General features: G+C 43.6%; 3 protein-coding genes and 1 long non-coding RNA gene across 7 annotated transcripts; 2 read left to right on the forward strand and 2 right to left on the reverse strand.

The window, feature by feature from the left end:
* On the reverse strand, positions 518–6,218 carry PSMA7 (proteasome subunit alpha 7). The gene is made up of 7 exons (XM_021416370.1): positions 5,992–6,218; positions 4,505–4,631; positions 3,371–3,495; positions 2,083–2,205; positions 1,631–1,750; positions 1,011–1,073; positions 518–750 (listed from the first exon to the last, which is right to left on the reverse strand). The coding sequence occupies exons 1-7, from the start codon at positions 6,085–6,087 to the stop codon at positions 658–660; spliced, it is 747 nt and encodes a 248-aa protein (XP_021272045.1). The 5' UTR covers positions 6,088–6,218; the 3' UTR covers positions 518–657.
* On the forward strand, positions 6,513–21,720 carry SS18L1 (SS18L1, nBAF chromatin remodeling complex subunit). 4 transcript variants are annotated; one of them, XM_021416366.1, is made up of 11 exons: positions 6,513–6,753; positions 8,722–8,798; positions 9,908–9,992; positions 10,777–10,921; positions 14,613–14,810; positions 15,774–15,938; positions 16,864–16,965; positions 17,366–17,458; positions 18,254–18,373; positions 19,172–19,299; positions 19,502–21,720. In XM_021416366.1, the coding sequence occupies exons 1-11, from the start codon at positions 6,685–6,687 to the stop codon at positions 19,526–19,528; spliced, it is 1,209 nt and encodes a 402-aa protein (XP_021272041.1). In that variant the 5' UTR covers positions 6,513–6,684; the 3' UTR covers positions 19,529–21,720. The 4 variants fall into 4 exon arrangements, with proteins under 4 accessions (XP_021272041.1, XP_021272042.1, XP_021272043.1 ...); XM_021416367.1 differs by lacking the exon at positions 8,722–8,798 and having other exon boundaries at positions 6,528–6,753; XM_021416368.1 differs by lacking the exons at positions 6,513–6,753; positions 8,722–8,798; positions 9,908–9,992; positions 10,777–10,921 and adding an exon at positions 11,809–12,311.
* On the reverse strand, positions 15,949–20,053 carry LOC110408031. The gene is made up of 3 exons (XR_002444131.1): positions 19,967–20,053; positions 18,846–18,959; positions 15,949–16,304 (listed from the first exon to the last, which is right to left on the reverse strand). It is a non-coding gene; the product is annotated as an uncharacterized LOC110408031 (long non-coding RNA).
* On the forward strand, positions 21,855–27,165 carry MTG2 (mitochondrial ribosome associated GTPase 2). The gene is made up of 6 exons (XM_021416365.1): positions 21,855–22,088; positions 23,482–23,629; positions 24,193–24,308; positions 24,639–24,857; positions 25,474–25,612; positions 25,989–27,165. The coding sequence occupies exons 1-6, from the start codon at positions 21,870–21,872 to the stop codon at positions 26,381–26,383; spliced, it is 1,236 nt and encodes a 411-aa protein (XP_021272040.1). The 5' UTR covers positions 21,855–21,869; the 3' UTR covers positions 26,384–27,165.

Below are 27,539 nucleotides of genomic sequence, written 5' to 3' on the forward strand. Positions count from 1 at the left end.
GTTAGTAGTAGGAAGTCACTGGTCTGTAATGCCCCTAGTGGGCAATCACAACACCACTTTATTCTCAACCAGATGAATCATGCCACGAGCTGCAGGTAGCAGCAATTCATGCATCTCCTCACTCACTTAGGACGTGTCTTCAACGCAGTCAGTGCTCATGCTGATTTCCCAAACCATTACAGCCCCATAGCTCTGCAATATAAAACTCACCACCACTTGTGATAGAAAGTGTTACATTTTACATCGGGGCCCTAGCCATTTACATTTGAAAATAGTGATGAGGGACAGAGAAAGCGTAATTCCTTAGTAGCAGTCAGTTTTGTTGAGCCAACCACTTCAACAAAAAGTGACAACTGAAACTGCCCCGTGCTTCTCCTTTGCACTAAGTAAGGTGCCAGGAAAAAAACCACAACCAGTCTTCATCCTTTCATGGGTCACTACTGCTATTTTGTAGCTGATCTAATCATCGTTAGTAATTAAAATATCAAGAGCAGACAGATCTTTTTAAAATAAGAGCTTAAAAAAAATCAGTAGGTTTATTGTAGGTCTCAAGAGGAGCACAGTATGAATAAACGGAATGCCTACATCTTGTCTATACAGAACAACCCATTGCTTCGGTTAAAAAGAAGCAGCTAAGCAGGTGCTGAATTGGGTTCATCATGATGTCTTCTTCTGCTTTTTCTTTTCATTTTCTTCCTTTTCTTTTTCAATTTCAGCAACATACTTCTCAATTTCTTCAGGGCTTAGAATCTAAAGAAAGGAGAACAGTGACCTTCAAGATGCCACTTAAACAAGATAGAAGTCTCTAAGCAGTTCTGACACGGAAGGAAAGTTAACAGCGATTTCCAGAGACACAGGTACATTGTGCAGACACAACGTTCCCTGGCTGCTATTAAACAAACATTTGCCAGTGCAGAATGTGAGATGAAGGAGTGGAAGCTGGGGCCGATCTACAACAGTGCTGTCAGAGAAATGGGCCACAAAGGGAGAAAAGCCAAAGCAGCCTTTACCTTCAGGGGCTGATCTCTTCTCATAACAGCCAGCTCGATGTTCTTCCCACCAGACTGCACAACCTTCACAGAAGTTAACAGCTATTAGCAGTGGGTCCGTTAAACAATTTCAGCACCTCCCCTTCAGATCTTTTTTAGGTATTTCCTCTTGAGCTCCAACCTCCCTATCCCAGCAGTAGTATAACCCCCCCCCCCTCAAGAAGGAGGTATTTCTTTTGGCACTGACGCCTCCTGTTGATGCTTAAAACCACCACATTTCCACCATCTGAATTTTGATTTAAGCTTTCCCTATCTTAAATTTCAACACAAAGACAAAACGTGCTGCGGATGCAGTTTAGTGCATCTTTGGTTCATTTATATTAATTGCAGGAACTGAAGTCTTTCTCCCTTCCCTCGAGGACTGCTGTGCAAGTTGTTCCATGTCAGTTACAGGCATGGTTTCCCAAAGTTCTCTGAACCTTGCATGTAACCCCACACCTGGGGCAAACCACGACTGCACTTCTCACAGATCCCTCTGTGATACCGTCCTGCCGCGCGGAGGAAGGCTTCAGTGTACTCACAATTAAGAAGCTAATCCAAACACAAGGTGAAGAGTGACAGAGTTCCTGAGGCAGACTCACCTCAAGAAGAGCCTTGATGACAAGCTTAATAGTCAGATCATCTGTTTCAATGGCTTCATCAGTATAGTTTTTCTCCAGGAATTCACGTACAGATTTAGCTCCTCTGCCAATGGCATTAGCCTGGAATGGACGGGGGTGGGAAGAAGCTTGGAATTAGCAAGAAATAGGAGCTGTACAGTTAGATGATCTGAAACCCTTCTGTGATCACCACGTGTTTAAGATGACTGAACGCATTACTTCCCCCACCACACAAGCAGTCAGCAGTCAGGCACCCGTACGTACTTGGCAAACAAGACAACACGGTAAGATTTCCCAAGCAGAGCTGAACCACACACCGCCATTCCCAGTAGAGGGATTTATTTATTTTTATCTCCTTCTACATCAATCCCTCTTTAAAGGAGACATTAACTCTTGAATATTTCATTACACCAGAAGAGACAGAACCAGCTCACCTTCCAAGCATGGTATGTGCCAGAGGGATCGGTCTGGTACAGCCGGGGGGTTCCATCAAAGTCAAATCCCACAATGAGAGCAGAGATACCGAAAGGCCTGCGACCGTTGCTCTGGGTATACCTCTGGTCAGAAGGAACAGACATTCATTTCACAAGCAGTTCTACTGTTAGTGCAGAAAGCAGACATTCTATTCGTTACAGCCAGAGAAGGCATCAGTTTTCAGGAGACTCTCTCACCAATCTACCTGTCAAAGGCAGGATTCCGTGCCCTAACAAAGGCCAGAAGCCAAGCAATGGAAGAGGTTTCTTTACTTTTCAGCCTCTTTTCCTAACATCCACTGAAGTGTTCTGCACCACTGCCACTATCAGGAGGAGTCTCTCTTGACTGCTGACAACATGACTCTGCCCGGGTGCGGCGCTGCGCTTTGACAAGCACGCTCAGGGAGCCGAGCAGGAGCAGGATGACATCAGAACACAGCCAGCTTTCACCAACAATTTGCAACAACTCCACGAATTAGAAAGCACGCATCATCTGTGATGGCAGCCGGCTGCAGGAGGGGCAGTGCCACAGCCCTTCTGCTCGCTGCTGTCACGCAGCATTGGCCACGTCACACACACAAGTGACCATAAGCACGGAGGCCCAAGAGCAGCTGCATTACTGCAAGATTTACTGCTGCCAAGTTCCAGAGCAACTGCAAGTGTGCCACAATGAAACACACAGACGTGAGATCGCTGCAAAGGCACAAAGTGGGATTCTGCTCTGGCAGGCTAGTGACTGACACAAACATCACACTGTTATCACTGTTGCTATGCTAACACATCTGTGCATAAATAAATTAGACTTTTGCTAATTCCTACTCGTTGCTGAAAATTAGTTTAATACACCAGCAGCAAAAGAAACAATTTTACCACAGAAGGCAGCTGGGCATATTCTGACCCTGCCATTAATCTCCTATTCATGAATAGTGCTGTATTAATTTGCTCCCCTCTCATCCCTGTGATGTCTTAGTCGATGGAAAACTGGAACAGGTCATGATGAGACTGAACTGAAGCCGCAGATGAGCAGTGTTCCCAATAACATCGCCGATGTACTTATACAGTCATTACAAGCACTAATTAATTTCATCTTTTGAGGAAAACTAGTAATCAATCCTCATCTTCTATTACTACGTTTTTATTTCCAAGAACCAACCACCAGGTGTGGTTACACTGCTCTGTGCCAGCAGAGCAGAACACAGCCCATGGAACACAGCCTGCAGATGGAACCCTCTCCCCCCCCCCAGCAGACCTGCTTCAGGCTGGCGATGTAGCGCGTGATGTACTCCACGGTGACCGGATCCTCCACGGTGAGTCTGTGGCTCTGACATTCTACACGAGCTCTGTTTATAACTATTCTGGCATCAGCTGTGAGCCCTGCAACGACAGTGGGTTCACTGTGCTCAGACTCATGCTTCGTACCACTCGCACACACAACTTGTCGCTCCGAAAGGCTCACAAGGTCAGAGCCAACAGTAAGGGAAGGAGAGCATACAAGAGATCACGCTTTCTTAGGTTTGCTGAGGGAGGACATCATTTAAAGACAACAGAAGTAAGGTAATGCCTCAAAATTACACACATCTTGTTTACGGATTTCATGACTGCCTATTAAATAACGTGCGATTTGGAACCAGGTAATCAGAATGCCCCTGAGAGACTGAGAGCATTCCATCTAACTGCAAATCAGCAAAGCAACTTCAATTCTCACGTACGGTGGTTATATTTCTTTGTACAACACCCCTCCCTATAAACCAGCTTATCTGCACAGTAAATCTCATCTAGTTGATGAAGCTACAGCAGCATGATGTTAGCTGACAAAAACATGCATACATTTCTTGTTGCACATCTTGGCCAGCGATGCCATTTCCAGCTGGGAGCCTTGTTTCCATTACAGAGCTCCTCCTCAAGCTTGTGAACCCACCTGCATGTATCACAATCCTCAGCTGAGGAAGCGAGGCACAATGCATCTGAAAAATCAGTATTTCTGCCTGCTAAACCAGATCTCCCCTTACAGCATTATTAATCCTGGTACAAAGACTAAACTACTTGCAGACAGGAGAAATCTGCTGAAATGTAAGTATATATGAACTTACATATATTTTTAAGCAGTATATTTCTGTGTCTGTGTTGATAATGTTACTTCTCAGTCTTCGTCCTCGCATTAAACTCGGTTGGAGTTCACAAGATCCACTAATATTTCATCCTCATTCAGTCACTGGTTCTCTCTATATACCCTATGTACCTGCATACATTTATTCAAATAAGTGTAAGTAGCTGGAAGTATGCCCCTTCCCCACAGTGCTCAGTCAGTTACATACATCCCCTGAATCCAAAGCTGCTCTAACAACTGCTGCACCGAACCCCAAACTCTGCAGGGCTCACGTACCTGCAAAAGCCATGCAGACATTGTCATCGAGAGCGCAGATCTTCCGTACAGTTCTTTCATCCTGAAGTTTCGCCACGGACTTCTTTTCCACGCCAAGAACAACAATATCCTTCCCTCTTACCCCAACCTTCAATGCATTCAAAGAAAAAAAGAAAAAAAAGTTAAGTTCGGCCCCCCAAAAACAGGCTGCAGAATACGGAAAGGAGAACCTGGTGGAGGGAAAATAAATTAAAACCAAACCCAAACCAAACATTATAAACTTCAGCTTCAAGTATTTTGTTTCCTGTTGCCACAGCCTGGGAGAGAACTGGTGTAACAAAAATGGCATTCGATTCCTGAGTGCAGTTTCATAATCTGCTTTTACCAGTTCAAATCTGTGCGACTCCTACGAGATATCCCCACACTCCTCCTACCAAGCGACTTCTCCAATACCAGCACTTGGTATTTCTGCAGCCCCTGGGGCAGAAGTGACAGTAACGCTGCCACACAAAGCACACAGGCAGCCCGCCACAGCTCGCTTCCCTGCTGCTCACACCTTGAGTACGTGTTTTCCCATCCACAGAGCAGGTAAAACCATCAGCCTTTCACGCCTCTCCTTCCACTGCTTCTCACAGTGAGACAGGGATCATTCACTCATGGGGTTGCCCTGCTGTTATGCATCATGGATATTTCTAAAAACGTTGAAGTCAATCAAGGAGAGACATGGAAGACGTGGATGACATTAGATGTTAACCCCACTTTTCCAGCGCTTTCAATTTCTGGGAAAAAAAAACACCCACGTATATATTTGGCACTACATCTTGTTATACAGGGCCACCGCGCTGCTGAAGGGCTGCAGCAGCTCTCTTCTGAGGGAGCTCATCCGCAGCCACGAACAGTCCCAATAAGCACGGAGCACGGAGCCAGGCTCTGCCCAGCGGCTGCGCCGGGGGACACGGGCAATGGCAGCGGCCTGCGCCCACAGGCCGGCAGTTTTCTTCCCGATATTTTGTTATTTGGAAATTAACGCATTTTTCCCCACGGAGCAAAACTCTTCGTTCATCAGAACCTCGGGGCAACGGGAAAACGGAAGGGAGCAGCCAGAAAGCCGTTCCCACGGCTCTCCCGCTTCCCGTCCGCCGGGCGCCCGCACCCGCAGCGCTGCGGAACGCGGCGGCCCAGGCGCGGCACGAGCTCCTCCTGCAGCGGCCGCGAGCCCCGGACCCCGTCAGCCCCCGCCGCGCCTGGGGCCCGAGACCGCGCGGCGACGCTGCCGGCAACGGCGGTTTCCCGGCCGTCCCGAGGCCGCCGCTTCGCTTCGCGGGGCGCTCCCGCCGCAGCGCAGCACTCCGGGCGCGCTCCGTGCACGCGGACCCGACGCGCGGCCAGCGGCGAAGCGGCGGCGGCGCCGCTCCCTCAGCGGGTCGTGCCCGCGGCCTTCCCCCCGCGCGGAGCCCGCCCGCCCCGGCCTCGCGGCGCCCCCGAGCCGCCGTCGTCCCCTCGCTCACCGCCGTGGAGCCCTTCTTCACCGCCTCCTGGGCGTACTCCACCTGGAAGAGGTGCCCGTCCGGAGAGAAGACGGTGATGGCCCGGTCGTAGCTCATGGCTGCCGGCCGCGCGCCGCCTCCCTCAAAACAGCACACTCATGCCCCCGCCCGCTTCCGGAGTACGCCGACGGCGCCCCTTGCGCCAACTCCGTACGCCGCAGCCGCAAAGCTCCCTCCGCGCTCCTCGCGCGAGGAGCCGGCGTTGCGCAACGAGCGTAGGCGAAGGCGGCCGCGGCTCTCGACGCACTCGGCGTAGATGGCGGCCGCCCTTACGCAGTTGGCGCACCTGGCGGCGGCCGGCGGAGGCAGGGAGATGCCGCTCGGCTGCGACAGGAAACCCGGCGGCAGGGACGCACCATGTGCGGCGGCGGGGAGAGGCGCGGGGCGGCGGGCGGCCGCTCTCCTGCTCCCCCCCAAATCCGCCCCGCCGCGCTCCCGCCCCGAGCTGCCGGCACCGGCCCCGGGCGCGGGGCGGCGTGTGCCGCTCCGGGGCGCGCTGCCCGCCGCTGGGTGCCGGGCTCAGAGCGTACCATGTGCAGCACCTCCCCTGCCCGCGCACTGCGGAGAATCCTCGCACGGCAATAGCAGGCAGATAATAACAATATTATTAGAGCCTGGGACCCATATATTATAGGCACATAAAAAAAGCCCACCATGTCGGTTGCCTTTGCTTCTGCTCGCCCGAGAGGCAAAGGGGAGGTGACCCAGCAAACTATCCAGAAGGTAAAACAGCATGCTTTGTACCGATGGGGTGGACGTGATTCCGTCCGTGCTCCCGCAGCCGAGGAAGGAGGCAGATTGCGGGCGAGCAGGGAAACTCGTGCATGGCCAGGGCTGCAGAGATGGACAGCTGGAGAGAGGTGGGGGAAGGAGGAGGAGGAGGAGGTGGAACAAAGCAAAGGTGTGCGGATCGCTGCAGAGAGAGCCAGAGCAGGGGTACGGAATGAAATCCGCTGGCACGTTGGCTGCAGCTGGTGGGGAAAAGGCTGACAATAATGCATTGGAAAACTGCAGTAGCGTTTGCAAATGTGTGTTTAATTTCTGACGGCATATCAGCCAAAAAAAAAAAAAAATTGCATTTGCAAGGATTTTCTTTTGCGTTTGGATGCGGAATCTTTTAGAAGCCAGAGGGAGCACCCATCAGTGGTATTTTTCCTCTGCCGTTACTGTTATTTGCGATACGTTTATTGGTGTGTAATGACAAAGGTCTTGAAGATTTTCTCCGCGATTGAGCTCTGCACGGGTCTGGTACAGAAGGGCTCCCAGTTGGGAAGTTATTGTTTCCCATCCCGGAGGGCTGGCAGCAGGGGGTGCACGCACCTGCCGACCCTCGTCCCTCCTGCAGAAGGTAACTGTATAACCAAGAGGCTGGAGACTCAATAAAGAACATGCATGTTTCACTTTGACCGCTATTTGTCATTTGTACTTGTGCTGGGTGCGAGCGCGTTCCGCACCGCGGAGGCATTTTGTTCCTGCAGTTCGTGTAGAGCGGTGGCAGTGAGGTGCAGATGCTTTCCGTGGTCCGTCCAGGAATTAGAGCCAGCGAGGCAGTGGTGCTGCTAACCCAGCAAGGAGCAGATCGCCAGGAGGTGTTGCAGCCACACCATTACCTGGTGCCACTTTGTGACTTCTAGGGAAAAAAAGCCTCCGTGGAAGAATGTTACAGAACAGAGACTGGGCAGAACGAGCTGCTGCGTGGGTGTGAGGAGTGTGACTGAGATCTCGGGACGCTATTTGGAAACTAAACCCACGTTCTCGCAGCGTACTCAGTATTGTGAGCAATTCATTTTAAGCAGTACAATACTCCAGTGGCTATTTTTTTTTTCCTCTAACCTCTGGATTGGCTGGGAGTTGGACAGAATTTCTAATTCAGGTAGTTTGTACTTAAAAACATGACCATATCCATAAGCAGAGGGCAGCCAAATATCCTCATTTCGATTTTCAAACGCTTGCCTTTTTTCTTCATGCCCATGAACTTTATGGAAGCTTTAGAATGTTATTTCTTTTCCAGCAGTGTGTGAAAGCATTCCCCATCTCAGCTGCGTTTGTTGGTGTGCGACTTCAGGGCTGTCCGTCGGTGTTGGTGGGCTCTGGCAGTGATTGTCTGTTTGCAAAGCAGTGGTGCTGAGCAGGGCACGAGCAGGCAGTGAGTGAACGGACGTTCTCATTCAGTATGAGAAATGGAGCAGTCAGAGAGGGCTCGGATGCTGGGCTCGTTACAAATTCCTATTAAAGCAAGATTTTTAGAATATTCTAATGTCATTGAAAAACAAGAGTGTTGTTATTTGTAACATATAAGCAGCTTATTTTAATTTATGAACTCAGTGTTAATAGTCTTTCAACGCTTTGATGATTCCAGTAGCACCCAGCTCCAGAAGATAACTGGCGTGTGGCAGTCAGAGCTTTTGGCTGCACAGCAGTGCTGGTGCTGCTCTGAGGTGGTTCACCTGATAGAGATTTGAGGAGAGCGCACTGCGTTTTCTTGTGGGTAGTGGAGATCAGAACTCGGGGCCCTCTGCATCTCAGCGGGATGAGGGCTTGTTCTGTCATGTGTAGGTACCTGGTCATATCCCAAAGCAACAGAAGTGCCCAGAACGCTGTCGGTGGCTACGGAGAGCAAATGTGGAGTATCACAGAACGCAGGTCTTGAATGTGATTCTCACATGTTCTGATCATCTTTCTTTTATGCAGATGTTAGATGAAAATCACCACCTAATACAATGTATTATGGATTATCAGAGCAAGGGGAAAACTGCAGAATGTACTCAGTGAGTATGATGAGTTTCGGGCTGTGTTAGAGTTTTTGGTGTACTTTTCCTCGAGGCCGGTACCGTGGGCAGTGTTGTTCACTGGCTGATGAGAAAATACTTTTTTAGATTCGCTCGTTTTACAAAGTATACAATGTTCTTGGGATAGAGGTTTGGTTTTTGTTTCTGTTTTTTTCCTCCAAGTATTTGAGAATTTAGTATTCGGGATATTTTAAACAGATTATTTATTAATTCTGGAGAATCATGATAATGTATTCACCTCCTGCTTGGAAATTAAGCCACTGAAGATTTTGAGCAATGAAGGTCACTGCATGTTCCTGCAAAGAAGGCAATGCTATGGGACTTGTGTGCACTTGGGAGGAGACTACCAAGTTCCATGCTTTTTGTATTCATTTCACAACCCTGGCTTCATATTTGCCAGTTTTACCACTTCCTACACGTTTTCCCCTTATCAGAAGAAAAAATCATGCTAAAAAAATGTTTCCTCTTGCCTTCCTATCGAACTCTCCAGGCTTGACTCTTCACTTGGCACTGTGGTACATCTGTAGGTTGCTTTTAGATGCCCTCCTGTTCTTCCTTAGGAACTTTTCCAGTTCATCGAGAACTGTGAAGAAGCACGAATGGTTCAGGTGGTGCTTGCTTGAGTAAACACTCCAGTCAGAGCACTCTTGAAGAAATCTTGTTCTTCTCAGCTTGTTGGCAGGGCAAACAGGTTTTGGTTTTCGGAATTTCATTACGAATAGGACCCTGGTTAGACAGAGAAAGAATCTGTGGCTAATTGTTAAAGCAGCTGACCCAGTGTCAGTTCTCAAAGAAAGCCTGAGATCCCAGCTGCACAGTTTACTTCAAGTGCTTGCAAGCAACTGTGTATTTTACCTCCTGCTTCCCCCAGGTTTATGCATTTGTAAAACAGGTGTTGAATACACTGTTGAAAAGCACAACAGCACAGGTATAGGTCAGTACAATTACTATTTACTTTGACAGATGTAAAGTGGGCTAATGTAATTTAATTAACCATTTGTACATAGCGGAAAAAAAAAGAAGGAAAAAAGTTGGAATTTTCTATGTTGTTAACCCTTTCCAAATAAGCTTTACTCCTTATTCTGTAGATACCAACAAATCTTGCACAGAAACCTCGTTTACTTGGCAACAATAGCAGACTCTAACCAGAATATGCAGTCCTTGCTTCCTGCTGTAAGTACCACTGCTACCACCAGATATATTTACTATGCCAGAAGGAAATGTGCTTTGATACAGATACTGATCGCTGTCAGTAAAGCTTTTTTTATTAAGTGGTTGTGTAGACCACCAACCAAATCAAAAGCTACTTTTACTGTGTTTAAAATACATTCTTTCAGATATTTCTATTAATATCTGTCTCTGTGGCCTCAGTTCTAAATACTATAAATGGTGAGATGTTTCGTATCTGAACAGGATCCATTTGTTCCAGATTCATTATTCTTTGCTTATTCTTACTCAGGAAAAAAAGCCACTATTTTGTATCAAAAATCCAATTCAGTATTTGGGCATTGGTTTGCTTTTAAAAATTGACTTATTGCTGAACTGTTTGCTTTTAGAAGTATCCAGCAAAACACCATATGCACAATAGCTTTATGCTTGGCAAAGGTCAATTTGTCAACACTCTTCTGTATAGCGTTTGCGAAGGCATGTTCCCACAGCAGTTACTTTCTGTCCAGTCCAAATGAAATTCGTGTAAGTACAGAAGAATGGGCACAGAAGCCAGCCTCTACTAGAAGCACAGGTTGGAGACCTTTGCTGTGCTGCCTGCTGGCTTCCCCGTGTCGTGCTGAATGTCATTCACACGTCCTAGTCAAATGAAAAAAGGTTTGCTCAGAAAGTGAGAGAAGCACATACCTACTTGAGGCAGTTTTTAGTCATGCTCAGGCTAATTTGAGGGCTATTATTTTTCTAAATAAAACCTAACAAAACATTTGCTTCTCCTCCTTGTTGTTTGCAGCCACCAACGCAAAACATAAACTTGGGCCCTGGAGGAATGACTCAGAGTGCATCCAACCAATCTCTTCATTCACAGAGCAATCTCAGTGATGCAATCGGGACGGGCCTTCCTCCTTCCTCCCTCATGCAGAGTCAGATTAGCAATGGTGAGCCTTGGTCCCCTTTGTGCTGCTTTGCTGTTGCTTGGCAACAAAATCATTAATTCAGAATATACTTACAGAGCTGTAAAAGACCTCTCCTCACTCACCTTTCAGGAAGATGGGGATTTCTGGGACGTGCTGAAATCATCACAAAATGGCTACAGTCTGTAATGATGTTGGGTTCTGCAGGGCCTCCAGTCTGCTTAGTAATTCTATAGGAGAAATTAAAAACAGCTTTTAAAATGTCTAGTGAGAATCACCAAGTAAAGATGCCTCCAAGTCTCTGGTTACAAAAATGATACATTGCAGTATTTTTCTCTTAAAGATGCTGGGGCTGGCCAGGGTAAAACGGGGTCGCCTGCATGACTAACTGCACAACCAAGCCTTTAGATTGGAAAGGTCTTCTAGGACAGATGCCTTTTGGAAAACAAAATGGTGTTACAGCAGCCTTTGTCCTCTGCAGAATCTTTCAGGGATTGTACTACGCAGCCAAAGAGTTTGCACAGACATTTTATATGGATAAGATAAATATACACATTTATCTATTTGTTTCTTTGCTTCTTGCAGCTCAAAAGAAACTAGCTGAAAGAGATTTTTTTTTGTTGTTGTTTACTCTGTATTAATACTCTATAGTATTAAAAATCCACTTATTTATTTTGTACTTCATGGTTATTTAGTCAGCTCTTGTTTATGTAGGTCTTTCCCAAAGTGAGAGAGAGAGAGAAAAACAATGTCTATAAATAGAAGTATCTGACTGTAAAATCACAGACCTTGGCAGGGGAACTCAGGAGCAGATGCAGGCAATGAAGCTACTTCTGACTTTTTAAAAATCTCTTTGTGGTCAAGCTGGTAGGATCTCTCGAACACATGGAGGAGGTACCTACTTCTATACGCTTCCAGCTGTAGAGAGAACTTACAAATTTATCTGTGCCACCTTTTTGAAAGATAGTACTTATACTAGTATAAGTATTGCACTAAATCAGCCCAAACATTGTTAGTTTGTTTTCCTTTTTAACTCAGAATCTACATTTTCAGTGTTACTGCTGCTGGTTTTTTGTATTTTCCCTCAATCCCTAGTTCTTTACAGCAATGCAGTGCTCATTAAGAGCCAGCCTGGCAGTCTTGCTGAGTGAGGTCACCTGCAGAACGAAGTAGGCAGGGCAGTGCTGGTGCATGCTCACCTCACGTGCCCCCAGCCTGGTGCTAACAGCCTGAGCTGGGGCTCTGGGGTAGTTTACTCTTTGTCCAGATGTTTTGACCAAGACGCTGCACCTGCGTAGTGCCAGGTTCTTTGGCTTGAAAGTATCGGTCCCTTGGAAGCCAGTCTGAAGACGGAGCTGCTCTTCAAAAGGAAGGTGTGACTGAGAATGCGCTAGCCTGCTCCTCCTGGTGTGCTGTGAGTAGCCTAGGTAACAGCAGCAGTAATGGCATGCGCTGCTGCTCTCTGTGAGAACAGAAGCCACCCACCCCCAGGGCTGGGGACACCCACCTGGGTGCCAGCCCCTCCTGCTGCTGTCTCTGTGCCAGCCAGAATCGAGTTAGCACCTTAAGCTATCCAGCACCCGATCCTCACGTGTCGGTAGGCTTTGAGACTGAGAAATTATTTAACAGCAGCCAGTGATTATTGGACAGCATTTTTTTGCACGTTAGGAATAATTATGCATGAACAATTATGGATGTATGGGCTCCAGTACTTGTGAAAATTTTTCATCTAAAGGAGATGAAAGTCTGTAGTGAACAGGTACAGCATTGTTAACGAGGGAAGGACAGGGAAGAAGACATAAAACCAGTACATTTTATTCTTTATTGTCCTCAGACTGGTCTTTAGAGGAATCACCTCTGCAGGACAGTCACTAGGTAATACCCTAAATATATGATAATTACCAGCAGTGGCAGCTAGGTCAGTAACTAATGATAATTCTGCCAGTGGGGACAGGTTAAAAACCAACCCACTGATATTTCAAATAATCCAACAGCCACAAGTCAGTTTCTTCATGCCATAGCCTTGCAGGCAGAACTTCTAGATTCAGACATCAGCTAGGGAAGCTCAGCTGCCTCCTGACACAACGGGGTCCAACTGGGAATCCTAACTGTTCAGAAAGCATGAATGAGGCCTTTCAAAGAAAAACTCAGCTCTCTTAGATTCACAAAAGTACAAAAGAGGTTCAGTGCTTTGTATTTGCCTTATTGTTCTAGTGGTTTTATTTAAACACTTTTGGTCATGCATTCGTATTTTCCCTTACATCCATGAATTGGTCAAACTTTTTTTGGGGGGGTGGGGGCTTCAAAGAAAGCCCAGGTTCTCAAGTTTTCCCACGCTAACAGGGCAAGATTTACCAACACATGCTTTACTGTGAGCCCAATCTCTTTCACTTGGCGTCTGCAGATGCCATTCAAACACCACATGGTTTTGTGTTGCACAAAAACAAGTATCAGCTTTACAAGAGATACAAAACTCTTACAAAACACAGAGCTGGACCTCTGTAGCAGTATGTGTACCTCTGGTTGTACACACTTCAGTAGAAATAGCTCCGTTTATCTGCTATTAGAAATGCTGCCTGTTTCTCTCCATGAGAGGAAAATATAATAATCAACAGCAAATTTTCTGTTTTTGATGACTAGAAATATCATTAGGAGTAATTAATGAGGTTTGCAGTAAGAGAATTAAACATTTTTTCAGAGGCTGTAGATATGCTTAATAACCAAATTGAAATATTATCTAAACGTTGCAACATAGTTTTGTCTCTTCTAGGGATTCTGCATGTCTCCCATTCTATCTAAATTAATTTTGATAGACAACAATACAGAGCTGAATTTAGATAGATAACAATACATACTATCACAATTTCTACGGTAACAATACACAGTGAGAACAACTTTCCAAAACTCACTCATAAAGGTATTTACAACAACTAACAGCAAAAATCAGGACCAGATCTTCCCTAATTTTTGTTCTCCAACAACAACAGAATTAAAAAAAAAAAAAGCACACTGCCAGGTAAGCAGAATGATACTCACAGTCCCAGGATACAATTGGAGCAGCCCAGTAACTGTGGACAGTGATGTTGGACAGGGTACTGTAACAACAGTGATTATAATGGCGACTTGGAAAATACATCTTCAGAAAGTCTGAGGTTGTTTCAATCAAACTTCAAGAAAGGGAATGACAAGCTGTCCTCGGGGGGGGGGGGGGCTGCTGCTTCTTAAGCCTCAGCCGCGAAGTGCAGTTGGTTGAAGGGAAATGAATGAATGAATGCAGCAACGTGCAGAGTTTATCAGCCACTATTGTGCCTTCCCATTGTCACCATCCGTGTGAATGGGGTTAACAGCAGGACAGGAGGAAGGAAAGAAAGAATTTCAGAAGGCTGGGATGTTTCCAGAGTCTGTGTGTTTTCTAAAGTATCTGATACCACTGGCATTTGTGAATTCCACTGCCTGCAAGATCTGTGGAAGCCCGTGAGGGCTTTCTTCTTGTCTGCAATTCTATACTGCTAGATTTGGCAGCCAGGAAGAGGAACACCACTCTAACTTTGCAGGAAGCAGTTTTGTCTGTTGATAACAGAGAATTTTAGTAATGAGGATTTTTTTGTTTTGTTTTGCCTTATCGTATTTTAGGAGGGCTGTGAGGGCTTTAATGCTCACTGTACATTGCTGATAATAGCACAGATTTTCTTGTTGCTCTCTTTAATTTTTCTAGGTCCTAATCACGTGCCTATGCAGCAGTCAGGCCAGAACACTATGCCCACAACCTCTCTGAGTATGACTGTCAGCAGTCATGGAACTGGGCCTGGTTATAGCCATACAGTGCCTGCATCTCAGAATGTGCCAATGCAAGGCCAGGGGTCAATAGGCAATTATGTCTCTCGAACAAACATCAACATGCAGTCTAATCCAGGTAAACTCCCTCTTCCTCCTTCTGGGCCAACTCGACATTTCAGTGACCTGAGAGGTTTACCACACGTGAATGTATTCTGTAAATATTTTCTGTAGACAGGGACAAACGTGCTAGAAGAAAAGCTTTAGGATGTCTCTGAATTTAAGGTGCTGGGCAGCAGAACAGTTTCAGACTTGTTTTAACTGACATTGACTTGCCATGGTTAACAAGAAGTGGTGGAAAAGAGAGCTGAAAGTGCGGCAGCACTGCCTGATAGGCCCTGGCAGCAAATCTGACAGCTGTGGGAGGGATTGGAAAAGTGCCTTTATCCCAGCTGAAGGAGCCTGCCAGCCAGAGGATGGCATATTTATCATTAAATGTTACTACCACATTTTTATGGTTTTATATTGATACTTAACACTGCTTGAAGGGCATAGAGAGACTAGCAGCAAGCTCAGAATTTGTCTCTTGACCTGTAAAAATGATTGCTACTGAGTATTGAATGGGATGTCCAATGTTTGTTCTCTCAGAAATATAGGGAGCAAATCAATCCTAGGATGTCAGTTTGTTTAAACTGTATAATCATTGGGTATATAATAAGATGGAATTAGAAAAAGAATTGATTAGAGAACAAATACAACAATGAGTGAGTCAGGAAGAATTGGGAACAAATATCAGTTCTTATTTCTTTACTCCTACTCCAGTAATAATTATGTTCTTTTAAATCAACTGGCAGTAATAAGTTAAATGTATTCTTAAATTTGTGACTGAAACAAATAGCAAGAACTGACAGTGTAATAGCATCCTTTTTGGATTACATTGGAAAAGGGCTCAATGTCTATAGTAGGAAAACATCTCCCCCTGTGGAAAATTCATAGAATGATTGGGATGTAATTTAGTTGAATGTTTTAACTTGCTTCCAAAGAGACTAGGGAGAGAACCGTCATATCCCTTTATAAAACAGATTTTCCATGTACATTGTAGTCTCCATGATGCACCAGCAAGCAGCAACATCGCATTACAACTCGGCACAAGGAGGGAGCCAGCATTACCAGGGGCAGTCCTCCATTGCCATGATGAGTCAGAGCAACCAGGGCAACAGCATGATGGGTCAGCGACCAATGGGCCCCTACAGGGCTTCCCAGCAAGGTAAGATCTATTATTAGCTTATTGCTAGCGTTAGTAGTAGTTTGGTGATATTCCATCCACCCTGCGGGGTAGGCAGGACAGCTAGATTTCCAAGTCACTTTTATGCATTAGGAATCCCATATGGAAAGAAAGGAAATCTGAAATGCTGGAAGTACCATGACAATCAGAAGAACTTTAATCTCTTTTCAAGTTTATTTAATTATTTCAGGTGCTTAGAAATAATTCTGTCTAAAAGAGACCGTGCATCTCTAAAGAAAAGATGAACAATTTGACATACAGCTCACTGAAGTAACTGGAAACCTTTTCATTTCTTTCGAATGGTATTGGATCAGCCGTAAAATGGCACAATTAACAAGGAACACATTTCTGCAAACAAGATAGAATGTGCCAGCAATTAATAGGAAAAATTAGGCCAAAGCAAGGAAAACACCAGAAGATAACCACCATGCTCTAACACCTCTCTGGAAAAAGTTCTAAGAGGTAACAAAGCTGCTAGACTGATTCTAATATAAACTGAATTTTGCTAAGAAACAAATTAATACACTAATTAAAATATATTTAATTCTAACTATGTTCATGAGCATGGAATACATTCCTGTGCTTTCTAATAACTCAGATTAGCAGATGAAACATTGCCATTACTTTTGGTATTGCCATACAAGAGAGTGGTTTTAGGACTTAGATTACTGACAGTTGCATAATTTCAATTTCAACTAGCTTTTTTTTTTTTCTAAAAATACAAAGTTGTTTCCTTTTCCAGTGAGCAAAACATCTTTGAAACTGCTCTCAAAGTGCATAGCCTGTTCACTTATCAAGATGTAAATACTGATCTCTTAAAAAAAAAAAAAAAAAAAAAAAAGATAAGAACAAACATCACTTATTTGTCCCTGGGCTCAGTGTGCTCTCTCTCGTCTTTGCCTTGCAGGTTCCTCGCAGCAGTACATGGGTCAGGAGGAATATTACAGTGAACAGTACAGTCATGGACAAGGCTCATCAGAACCTATGAATCAGCAATACTATCCAGATGGTAATTCCTCTGTACTGTTGTCACTGTAATACTGATTTAAGTGTAGACCAGCATGACTGCCACATCCAAAGACATGGCAAACACATTAAGATTTGTTTCCACTTTAAGTGCTAGAAAATTTGAATCCCTCTGCATGGGAGCCAGCGTACAGACATGTACAAATTAGTGCACACTGCTATCAAACTGCTTCAGAAAGCGCATGAAGCCAAGTTTGGATTAGCGTATGCTCGTGATTTATCTGTAGGTGTGACTTTCCTTGCTACATATTCAACCTCCTGTCTTAGGTAGGGTTATATCTCTTAGCCTCGTATTTGTGCATAAGCAACTTCATAATATATGCATTCAACAGCGTATATTTATATTAATAATGTATCTATTAAATCTTCGCCATTTCTTACAGGACATGGTGATTATGCCTATCAGCAGTCATCCTATACTGAGCAGAGCTATGACAGGTCATTTGATGACTCTACACAACACTACTATGAAGGAGGTAGGAAAATATCAGTAATCTTTGTAACCCAAACCTCTAGCCCCCTAAAATACTAAGGAAACAGCACGCGTATGAAAATGTAAAATATGACTTGCATTGCCTACGTTACTAAACTGCTACTTAGCTATTACTCAAGTGTCCGGAAGATAAAATTTAGCTATTATAGCATTTTTATACCAACCCCATTATCAGACTGTGTATGCAGCGTGTCAGTAACTACGGCGAGGCAGTTATGCTGTGCAGCCTTGTGGGATCACTAATAGCTTGCACATAGCCTCATGTTCATTAGAAAAAAAATTATCCTCAGGTGTAGCTGAGCCAGATAGAATTTCATTTTGTTTTTCTAGGATACTGCAAATGGAATTTCCATTGTAGTTGTTTTTAAAAATCAGTAACAACTAAATGTGTTGTCTTTCTGGGATGTATGAATAAACATCGTTATCTGGAACAAAATACACTGGGAGGGCTATTTGAGAAACCAGCTGTTTACCCTGGCACCCTTATCTTTGTGGTTCTGCCTTTTTCTTCTGAAAACACTTTAGGAGAAAAAAACCCTTTGGGGAGCAGGTTGCTTGTTCACTGGTTTAATGATGTGTATAAATAAACAGCTCTCTCCCATTCAAAAGAACTGTAAGTCACTAGAGAAATAAACTCATCATGACTGGCGAAATGCAAACATCTGTTTCTGAACAGAGTGCCTGTCTATGAGCTCCAGCCCAAGGCTCCTTACTACAGAGGTACAGAGGAAGACCTGCTACAAGGATAACAGTGCTATGTCAATTTTTCCCTCTTTAGGAAATTCTCAGTACAGCCAGCAGCAGGCAGGATATCAACAGGGAGCTGCACAACAGCAAACATATTCCCAGCAGCAATACCCGAATCAACAAAGTTACCCAGGACAACAGCAAGGATATGGTAAAACTGTCACTGGTCGAGTATTTGCAGTACTTCATCTTGATGCCTCCATTCCTCACCTAAGCTATGCTGTAAACTATTTTATTGATTAACCTTGGCCGTCCACATACCATAACTAGCTAAACAACATAGCATGAAAAGAGATTCTGGGCAGTAACATCCATTAATATAGCACTGCATTCCAAACTGTTATGTTAGCATCCCATGTCCTTCTCTCTTGATAACCTGAGAAAGTTATAAAGCACTCGTGCCTCATGTTGACTGGTAAGTGTTGGTGGAAGGTCACTGTATGGATTCTCATGCCTCCTACACATCTAATAGTTATGCAATTGACATAAAAAACAATTCAGACAATCCAAACTGACATCAACAGTCCAGAGAACCGTTACTCCTTTGCAACATCATGCAAAGGTTTTAATCCTTGGTGAGGAAATGAGGTGAAAAGAAAGAAGTGGAAGTGATTTGAACATACAGCTAACGCTGTCACGGGGCTTTGGAACCTTTCTGGTCACCGGAGCAAGGCTCCTCACTGTCCTCAAATCAGGTTTGAACTGTTCACTGGTCAGTTGCATGCATCCTTCAGTCTCTGGAAGAAAGAAACCATTTCAGGTTAATCTGTACAAAAACAGGGGCTGGAGAAAATGAGGATATTCTGAATACTAGTTTCAAGGCAAGGGGCTGCCTTGCAGTACATACTTGCTAACCTTACTTTATTACCCTCATGCTTTACATTTTGCTAACCATAAGAGCTCCCTGTAGCAAATCAACTCCTGTTAATAAATGTCATTGTCTCCTCAGGTCCTGCGCAAGGAGCATCTTCACAGTATTCCAGCTACCAACAGGGACAGGGGCAGCAATATGGGAGTTACAGAGCCTCTCAGACAGGACCATCCGCTCAGCAGCAGAGGCCTTATGGCTATGAGCAGGTAAATTGTCTGAATCTCTGCTATAAAGAAGCAGAGTTAGCTGTTATCTCTGCACATAAATCTATCTGGTATTTTGGTGCAGGCACACTGAGTGGATCTTTCAGAGTTCATAAACCAGCAGAAAATTAACTTACTGTTTATAAATCTCTGATGTGTTATTCTTCAACATTTTTATTTCTCTCTCTTTTTTTTTTTCCCCTAGGGACAATATGGAAATTACCAGCAATAAAAGAATATGATCCTGTGTCAGATTCATTTCAATAGTATATCCATCTTTTGAACTGGATGTACCGGCAGTTTTGATTAATTGTAATATGTTGGTTACCCCTTAGCACAAAGCAGCGTCTGTATGTGAACAGTGTTCATTTCATGCTGGATATGAAGCAGTGCACTACTGGTAACAAGACAATGCTTTAATGGTTTGATATTTGGTGCTGTGTATAGTACTGTATGTTGATACAATCCAGAAGTTTTTAATTTTCCCCCCATTCTTGATGTTTCTAAATAGCTTTAGGATCATTTGATCACAGTTGTGCCCCGTTCTGACAAAATGCCAGGTTATTCTGCATTCTAACTAAATACAAAGCCATTCAGTCATATCTCAGTCCAGGAAAGTGTCCTATTATAGGTTATTGATCTTTTTTAAACTAAATGCATTGCAGGTTACCTGCCAGCCTCTCAAATCCATGGCTCTTCGCTTCTTAAGAATAAGGGAAAGTTTACATTCCTTATGTGAAGACAGATCCATGCTATCAAAATAAAATTAACTGTAATTTCTGCAGTACCTACTGGGGCAAACTACCCAGGTCTTATCATTCAGTAATCTGCGTAAGTCCATTATTTCTGCTATAGAAGGTACAGAAAGATTATCAAAACCTATATTCAAGGAAATGTTAATCACTAGTGGCACCTTTTATACATCCATGTAAACGAAGGTATTTCTGTCATGGAAAGCAAAACAGAAGGGAGCTCAGAGATCTTCAGTGTCAGCCTACTAGATGTCAGTATTGCTTCATGTTGTGCTTAGCTGAGAAAAACATCTGGCAAACTTTCAGTCTTAAATATGCTACTCCAAATTTTATAACTTGCATATACATTTTCATGCCAAACTTCACAGGCAGGTGGCTGGCACCTTCTTTATTCCTGATTCACCTGTAGCCCTTACTGAAATTTTCCAGCAAGCATTATAACCATAAATATTGTCAGTTTTTTTTTTGTTGACTGTTTTTATGGCTTCTTGACACTTTTTTTTTTCTCTTGTAGCTTGGCAGAAATAGTTCAGAAGTAAAAAGAAAAATAATCCTTTTTTTTTTTTTTTGGCAGAAATGCAACCAAACTCAGCTTTAATTGTGAAACTATTATGCATACAGAGGGGGAATTGTTGATGGGGTCAACCAGTGAGAGAATACCTATAGAGGGAGAATCTAGAAATATGAACTAGATGTGTGTGAAAGCCAGTATGAACAACTGAAGTCACTTCTACTCAGTTTTATATGTCCTTATAAAGTGTTGAATAAAGCACTTGTGAAGTGCTTCTGTAACTGATGAATGAAATAACAGGTCCAAATTTCTCTGCGGTGAAAGAGTGGGACGGTTATACTCAATGAGCAGTCTTTCATAGGAGATTAATTGGAAATTTATGCTGTAAATTTACCTTTTGTTGTGGGATCTTTGTTTGTTTAAAGTGGTGTATTTACAGGATTTTGAGTTCTAGTACTTTGTATTTTGAAAAACCAAGACCACAGTAAAACAAAAGATCTCTCACTTCAGTACATCTATTCCTGTAGAGAAAAGTCTTTAATTGGACAGCTAAAGAGATTGCTATCGGATGTTGTCCAAGCACTGCCCTTGCAACATTAATACTTTTCATTACTGATAAAACAGAAGGTGTTTTTAGTCCGTCCTCAGTTCATTCATCTTTCCTGCTGGTGTTTTCATACAAATAAGTACTCTCAAATATCAAGGAATGGAAAGGAAGTAGGTTTGTTTTCTTTACAATATATTAATATCACAGGTAGCCAGAATGCGGTATTGCTCTTGGCAGCTTGGAAGTATGCCTTTTCCGTGGCTTTTTAAAGTGCTGAAATACTGTGGAGAGAATATGAACAACACTTAGAATGAAGCAGCAACATTACACCAATCTGAAATGTCTTACATTAAGAACTTCTTGAATGTTGTGTATATAATGTATTTGAAAGAGCACTTTGGAAATAGTTTGTACATTTATTTCCTAATTTATACATGATTTTGGTGTTAATATTTCTAACTGTTAATAACAAATATGTTTATTTAATGTGTTGTCCATTTTTATGTATCGATGTGGAAACAACGTGATGCCAGCATTTTGACTTCTTTCATTAATTGTAACCATTTTCTGTTTTGTAATACAGAATGCTTGGAAATTGTTTAGGTTAAACGTTATCTGAAAGCGAAGTTGGTGGTGCTTTTCTTACGGCGCAGACTGAGGGGACACCCCTCAGAGCAGCGCCTTCCCCCCTCAGAGCGGACTGAGGGAAGCCACGACCCGCTCTTCCCGCGCTTTCCCAACGGCCGGCGGCGGCGCGCTACGCATGCGCACAGCGTGGGGCGGGGCGGGCGGCTGCGCTCTGTGCGCCGCGGGGCGGTGCCGGCGTGGCCGTGCCATGCTGCTGCGCTGCGGGTTGGGGCTGTGCGGGCTGTCTGCGTGGAGGCCCGTGCCCGGTCGGCAGCCGGCTTTCTCCACGAGTTGCGCCGCGTGCTCAAAGAACAGGCGGCTGAGGCAAAAAAGAGTCATTTCGGAAAAGAAATTGGTGAGTGCTCGCGGTGCGCTTTGCTGGGCGTCCTCCCCGGTGCGCTGCGCTGCGCCCGGGCAGGCGTTGCACATCGCGCTCCTCGCCCTGTCCTCCTCACGGCGATCGGTGTTTCTCACGGCGCGTTACAGCCTTGTGTGGGGAGCAGCTGGCAGACCGACTGCGTTTTGTGTTGGAGGAGCCGCAGAGAACCCTCTCTTCGTGTCCAGATGGAATTTCTTAGTTCCTAGCATCGATACGGTTCGGTTTAAAGCAAGTTTCCCGTGTCGCCGTGTGGTGGTGCCAGATCCTTTACTAAGAGGGTTTGTAAGGGATCGCCGCTCGTAATGTGACTCTTAATTATGCAAGAGTTCGATTTTTCCGCTTGCTTACCACGAGATCATAATGCTTGTTTTATCCCACGCATATTATTTGGGCAATTTAATTAAAATGACTCTTATTGCTCACTCTCAATGTAAAGTCCCTTGGTAGCTCACGGAACTCATGTGTTAGCACAGCCGAGGTTGCACGCTCTGTGTTCACGCTGACTGAACAATTCCATCCACCTGCACGGGTGGAATTCTCTCATTTCTCCCAGTTTTACACTGGGGATTTCAGGCGCTTCCTGCAGAAGTTTTTTGGCAGGAAACCCACAGCACAGCCAGAAGTCAGATGCTAAGATCATGTCAGAAATAGAGTCAACGTCTGGAATTCTCTTCACCCTGTATCACCTTTACCCCCCTGAGCAACTGCTTGTGACGTATATTAAAAGTAACTCCACTTATTCTACTTTTTATCATTCTCCTTTCGTAATTTTCTTAATTGTTAATAGGTTGAACTTTGTGTTGCTTTCATCACCTGGTACAGAAAGCAATGAATCAGTGTGAGAACATCCCTCCACACAGACACTATGTCCTCTATAGATTTTAGTTCAATTTTTAAAAGCTTATCTGTTTGCCCTTTTTTCTGTTTTATTTTCTTGAATAAGAGCGCGATGATGGAGCAATTCTGGTTTGTAATGCAGTAGCTCTCTTAAGCTACCTGTGTCAGCAGTATATAATTGTATTGGAAAGATACTTGCCCTGTTGTGAGCTCTCTTTGATGTGATTTTTACACTTCTGGTATCTGCTTCATTAGGTTGTATCAACGTAGCCTCAGACATATACTTTCTGTGTTTTAAAGGAGTTCTTAAAAACACTGATAAATGGATTCCTTTTTTCTTCTAAGTCACACTTTGTCGTGTGTATTTAATTTATCTGTGAATGACAACAGAGATTCTTCTTCAACAGTTTGGTGGAACTCATGACAAAAAGAGCAGATTTGGACATTATTAAGTTCTGTAGAGCAATTAGCTTGCTGAATGGTGTCTCTGATAAACTGTACTTAAAGGCAACAAATCTCATCATCTTTGCAGTCACGCTATTTTGTGGATCACCGGAGAGTGCGTGTGGTTGGGGGACAAGGAGGAGGAGGAGGTCAGTCTTTTTACAGTGAACCTAGAAAAATATTTGGAGGTCCTGACGGTGGAAATGGAGGTGATGGAGGTCACGTCATTTTGAAAGGTAAAACTCAACAAATCTGTTTTACTTCCTGTTGGCTTATCAGTTTACACCTGTTTGGTTTGGATTTTTGTTTTCACAAGGAAGAAATTATTTCTCTCTAGGCTGTCTTCGCTCCTATACTTTGTTCTGAGTTGTGGTGACAAGGATATAAATTACACTGACAGCCTTAGAAGACTCTCCTAGGAAGTGTTTTAAAAATTGTAGTACTTTGTAGATGTTTTAGTGGCTGCTACCTGGATGCTTAAAGATAACCCAACAAATTTTACCCTTAAGCTGGGTAAGGCTTATACATTTTCCAGAGGATTTTGTAATGGTTGTGTACATTTTGGAATGAACCATTTCATGAAATGCATGGTTAACAAACCTAAGCAGATAAGTAAAGGCAGTTAAACTTCACCACAACTTACACTGATATCAGTATTCCCTGATACATTTTGTTGAGACAGTGAATCATATATGTATTGATGCAATATTCAGAAAGGGAAAGAACAGTCAAGATAGTGTTCTAGTTTGCATGTTCTGCTAAAACAATGTCTTTGAAATACACATGTTTTGCTTTACAGCTGACCAGCAAATTAAATCACTTTCTTCAGTCCTCCCCTTCTATCAGGGTTTTCATGGAGAGAGAGGAGGAAGCAAAAACTGTTACGGAGCCAATGGTGCATGCGTTTATGTTAAAGTAAGTTAAGGTTCAGGCTGCTATATTAGCTTTATGTTTACATTGCTCATTTTCAAGGTCGATGAACTCATTAAGAGAAAATCTCTCGTACATTTTTACAGGGAGCCTTGCCCTGCTGGTACAGGGCTGGTTGGCACACAGGCGGATTAAAATTCTTTACATTATTCATCAAGATTAGATTTATTTGGAAGGTACATCTGACCAAAATACAGTCCTGACTTGCTTTTGCTTCAAGGGGAAATATGCCTAGAGAAATCAAAACACAGAACTTCACTGGAAGCAGGCTTTTTTGGAGGTGCTACACTGAAGTTAATCTCTCCTTGTTTTAAGGTCCCTGTAGGTACATTGGTTAAGGAGGATGGGGTAGTTGTGGCTGACCTCACTCAGCATGGTGAAGAGTATGTTGCAGCTTATGGAGGAGCTGGAGGGAAAGGTAATCGATTTTTTCTTTCCAATGAAAAGCGAGCTCCAACGTTATTTACTCCAGGAGAGCCAGGTCAGGAGAGGGTCCTCCATTTGGAACTCAAAACAACAGCTCATGCAGGATTGGTGAGTGTTGATGTGGTTCTTCCACATCATGGAATGACATTTGACTGACTGAAGAAATGATGTCTGATAACATTTTAGTTAGCCTTTTGGCTTGTTTAGAGATGCAACTTGAGGCTTTCTTGCTGTTATTTGGTAGGAGGCTGTCCAAAGTGATTTGCAGAGCTGTCAGGCTCTTGCTGTTTCATCCTGCTTTCTCTAAAATCAACTGTGTCTATAGAAGAGCAATGTCCAAAATTCATGAATGATTAATGCTTACTGATAAGTACAGCAGGCTTTGTCTGCAGAATCTACAGATGAACAGTACAGTGGGGAGACAAAATTAGAGCACAGATAAAATGAGAAGTGCAGAACAAAGTGACATAATGTTTTTTTCAGATTAAAATAAGTGGTTCAGTATTGCACAAAGAAAGAAGTTACGGAGATCCTTCTACGTTTGATCTATTTTGTGGGAAAAGTCATCTATAAATAAAAGAGGGAAACCAAGGAACATGCAAAATTGATGTTACATCCCTACTGGGAGAATGTTTCTACATCTGTAAAAGCTTTCTTCTTTTTCTTTTTAATTATTATTGGAATTAACCTTGAACTGTGGCTTTAATAAGTGCTTGTCTTCCAGGTGGGCTTTCCCAATGCTGGGAAGTCATCGCTTTTGAGAGCACTGTCCAACGCAAAGCCGGCAGTGGCTGCCTACCCATTCACAACCCTAAACCCCCACGTTGGCATTGTCCGCTATGAAGACTATGAACAAGTGGCAGGTAAAAGTTGTAGCACACTGAATGTACCTTGATAGCAGTTTGTGTCACACGGCTTCATCTTTGAATGCTGTAGAAGTTAGCAGTTCTGTTGAATTCTTGCAATTTCTGTGGAACTTCAAACTTGATGTAACAAAAATGCTGGAAGCCCGTTTCGCGTTCACTTATACATAGCCTTAATATCAAACTAGCAATCTGAATTCTGTCTTCATTGGAAAAACTTAAATCTGAGGGTTGCAAGATAATAGCAGCCAGGTTTAACGTTAGGTATGCTTTAGTATGTATGTGTTGTGATGTAATTCTATAACACTTGCAGTGGATTGGGAAAGACTTTGTTGTTAAATGTGTTGGATTCACTGTGAAATTTTTCTCACTGTAGTTGCTGACATTCCTGGCCTAATAAGAGGTGCTCATCTGAACAGGGGCCTTGGGATGGCCTTCCTAAGGCATATTGAGCGATGCTGCTTTCTTTTATATGTGGTGGATCTCTCTGTGTCTCAGCCATGGATTCAGCTGCAAGACTTAAAATATGAACTTGAACAATATAAAAAAGGATTGTCTGCGAGGCCTTGTGTTGTCGTTGGGAATAAAATTGACCTTCCTGAGTCCAGGATTAATCTACCACTCCTTAAAGAACAGATAGATGACAGAGTCATTGCATTGTCTGCGTTGACAGGAGACAACCTAGAGGAACTGCTGCTGCATTTGAAAGAGCTGTATGACACTTATGTGAAGATGGGACAATCACAGGGGCAAAGCCCGGTCAAGTGGTAGGAGCCAGAGCTACTGCAAACTTTGATTAGATAACATCTGCATGTGTTGTTTTCGTTGCTGTTTTTTCTTTATTTTGAATGTATTGCACAAGCTTGTGAATTGGATCTGGAAAGGTTTTAATTCACCTTTGGGGTGTCTTAGGTGTCACAAAATAAATGCATTGCTTTGCTTTTATGTTGGAAATATATTTTTTATTCACCCTACTATCTACAAAATGCATTAAGTGTTCTTCTTGAGGAATTGGGAAATTCTGATTTAGGACAGTGGCTTTTTCTACAGAAAAGCTGATAATTCTGCTTCTGTCACTTTGAACATTTTGTTTAGTTTCCTCTCAAATACTTCAGTTCTTCTGGGTGATGCATCCTTAACTGGTAGGCTTTCTTGCCTTTCATGAACGATGTCCTTTTTTGTTCCCTCTGGCTCCCTGTGACTGTAGAGCAGCAGCCTTGTTCATTCTCTGTATTAAAACTCAACTCATACCCTTTTGCTGTTGGGATGAGATCTGTGATTGTGATTATGAATTAGAACTAACTTTGCCTGTGTGAGAAGGCAAAGGCGTGGCCTTTTCTAAGAGCAGCAGGTTTTTGTTCTGAAAAAGTGCAAGTGTAACTTAAATGCTTGAATTATCAAGTGAAAAAAGAGTAAAATGGGTAATTACCTCTTTTAAATTCACTTTCTGAGTATTTGCATCTCATTGTGTGGGAAGCAATCTGTGTGTAACAAACAGTGATATTGTTCTAAGTATGATCAGGGAAAAATAAAACCAGAAGTATTAGATCCCAGAGGGGCTCTCATGTTTTGTTTCTTACTTGCTTCATGCCCTAGGAGTTACCAGACTGAATTAGGTGGAAGTCAGTCTTCGGTTCTGTCCTTTTTATTGGTTTTGTGCAGCACTATTAGGCCTCACTGCTTTTCCCTTTCGTTACTATATGTGCTCCTCAGCAAGGTTTAACTTTGCAGGCTGTTTGGTACTCACAAATACTCAACGTTCTGTCTGAATGTACTTGAGTGTTTTGAGAATGACAGAGACCGTTTTAAAAGCCCTTTGCTCAGAGGAGATCTCACAGTGACTTCCCAGTGCTCATACCATCTCAGTGCTTACACTGGAGAACATTTTGTGGACTGATGTGTGAACGGCACAGCAGGTTGCTAGACA

The sequence above is a fragment of the Numida meleagris genome, chromosome 19 (assembly GCF_002078875.1).
Source record: "Numida meleagris isolate 19003 breed g44 Domestic line chromosome 19, NumMel1.0, whole genome shotgun sequence".
NCBI lineage: Eukaryota > Metazoa > Chordata > Aves > Galliformes > Numididae > Numida > Numida meleagris.

Excerpts from the sequence above, each read along its gene's own strand:
- PSMA7 (XM_021416370.1), bottom strand. The coding sequence starts at position 6,087 with ATGAGCTACGACCGGGCCATCACCGTCTTCTCTCCGGACGGGCACCTC. Across the intron at positions 3,496-4,504 it reads TGTCTGCATGGCTTTTGCAG|GGCTCACAGCTGATGCCAGA; the intron begins GTACGTGAGCCC and ends CTGTCGTTGCAG. Across the intron at positions 751-1,010 it reads GAAGAGATCAGCCCCTGAAG|ATTCTAAGCCCTGAAGAAAT; the intron begins GTAAAGGCTGCT and ends TCCTTTCTTTAG.
- SS18L1 (XM_021416366.1), top strand. The coding sequence starts at position 6,685 with ATGTCGGTTGCCTTTGCTTCTGCTCGCCCGAGAGGCAAAGGGGAGGTG. Across the intron at positions 17,459-18,253 it reads ACAACACTACTATGAAGGAG|GAAATTCTCAGTACAGCCAG; the intron begins GTAGGAAAATAT and ends TTCCCTCTTTAG. Across the intron at positions 19,300-19,501 it reads GGCCTTATGGCTATGAGCAG|GGACAATATGGAAATTACCA; the intron begins GTAAATTGTCTG and ends TTTTTCCCCTAG.
- MTG2 (XM_021416365.1), top strand. The coding sequence starts at position 21,870 with ATGCGCACAGCGTGGGGCGGGGCGGGCGGCTGCGCTCTGTGCGCCGCG. Across the intron at positions 23,630-24,192 it reads AGGTCACGTCATTTTGAAAG|CTGACCAGCAAATTAAATCA; the intron begins GTAAAACTCAAC and ends TTTGCTTTACAG. Across the intron at positions 24,309-24,638 it reads GTGCATGCGTTTATGTTAAA|GTCCCTGTAGGTACATTGGT; the intron begins GTAAGTTAAGGT and ends CCTTGTTTTAAG.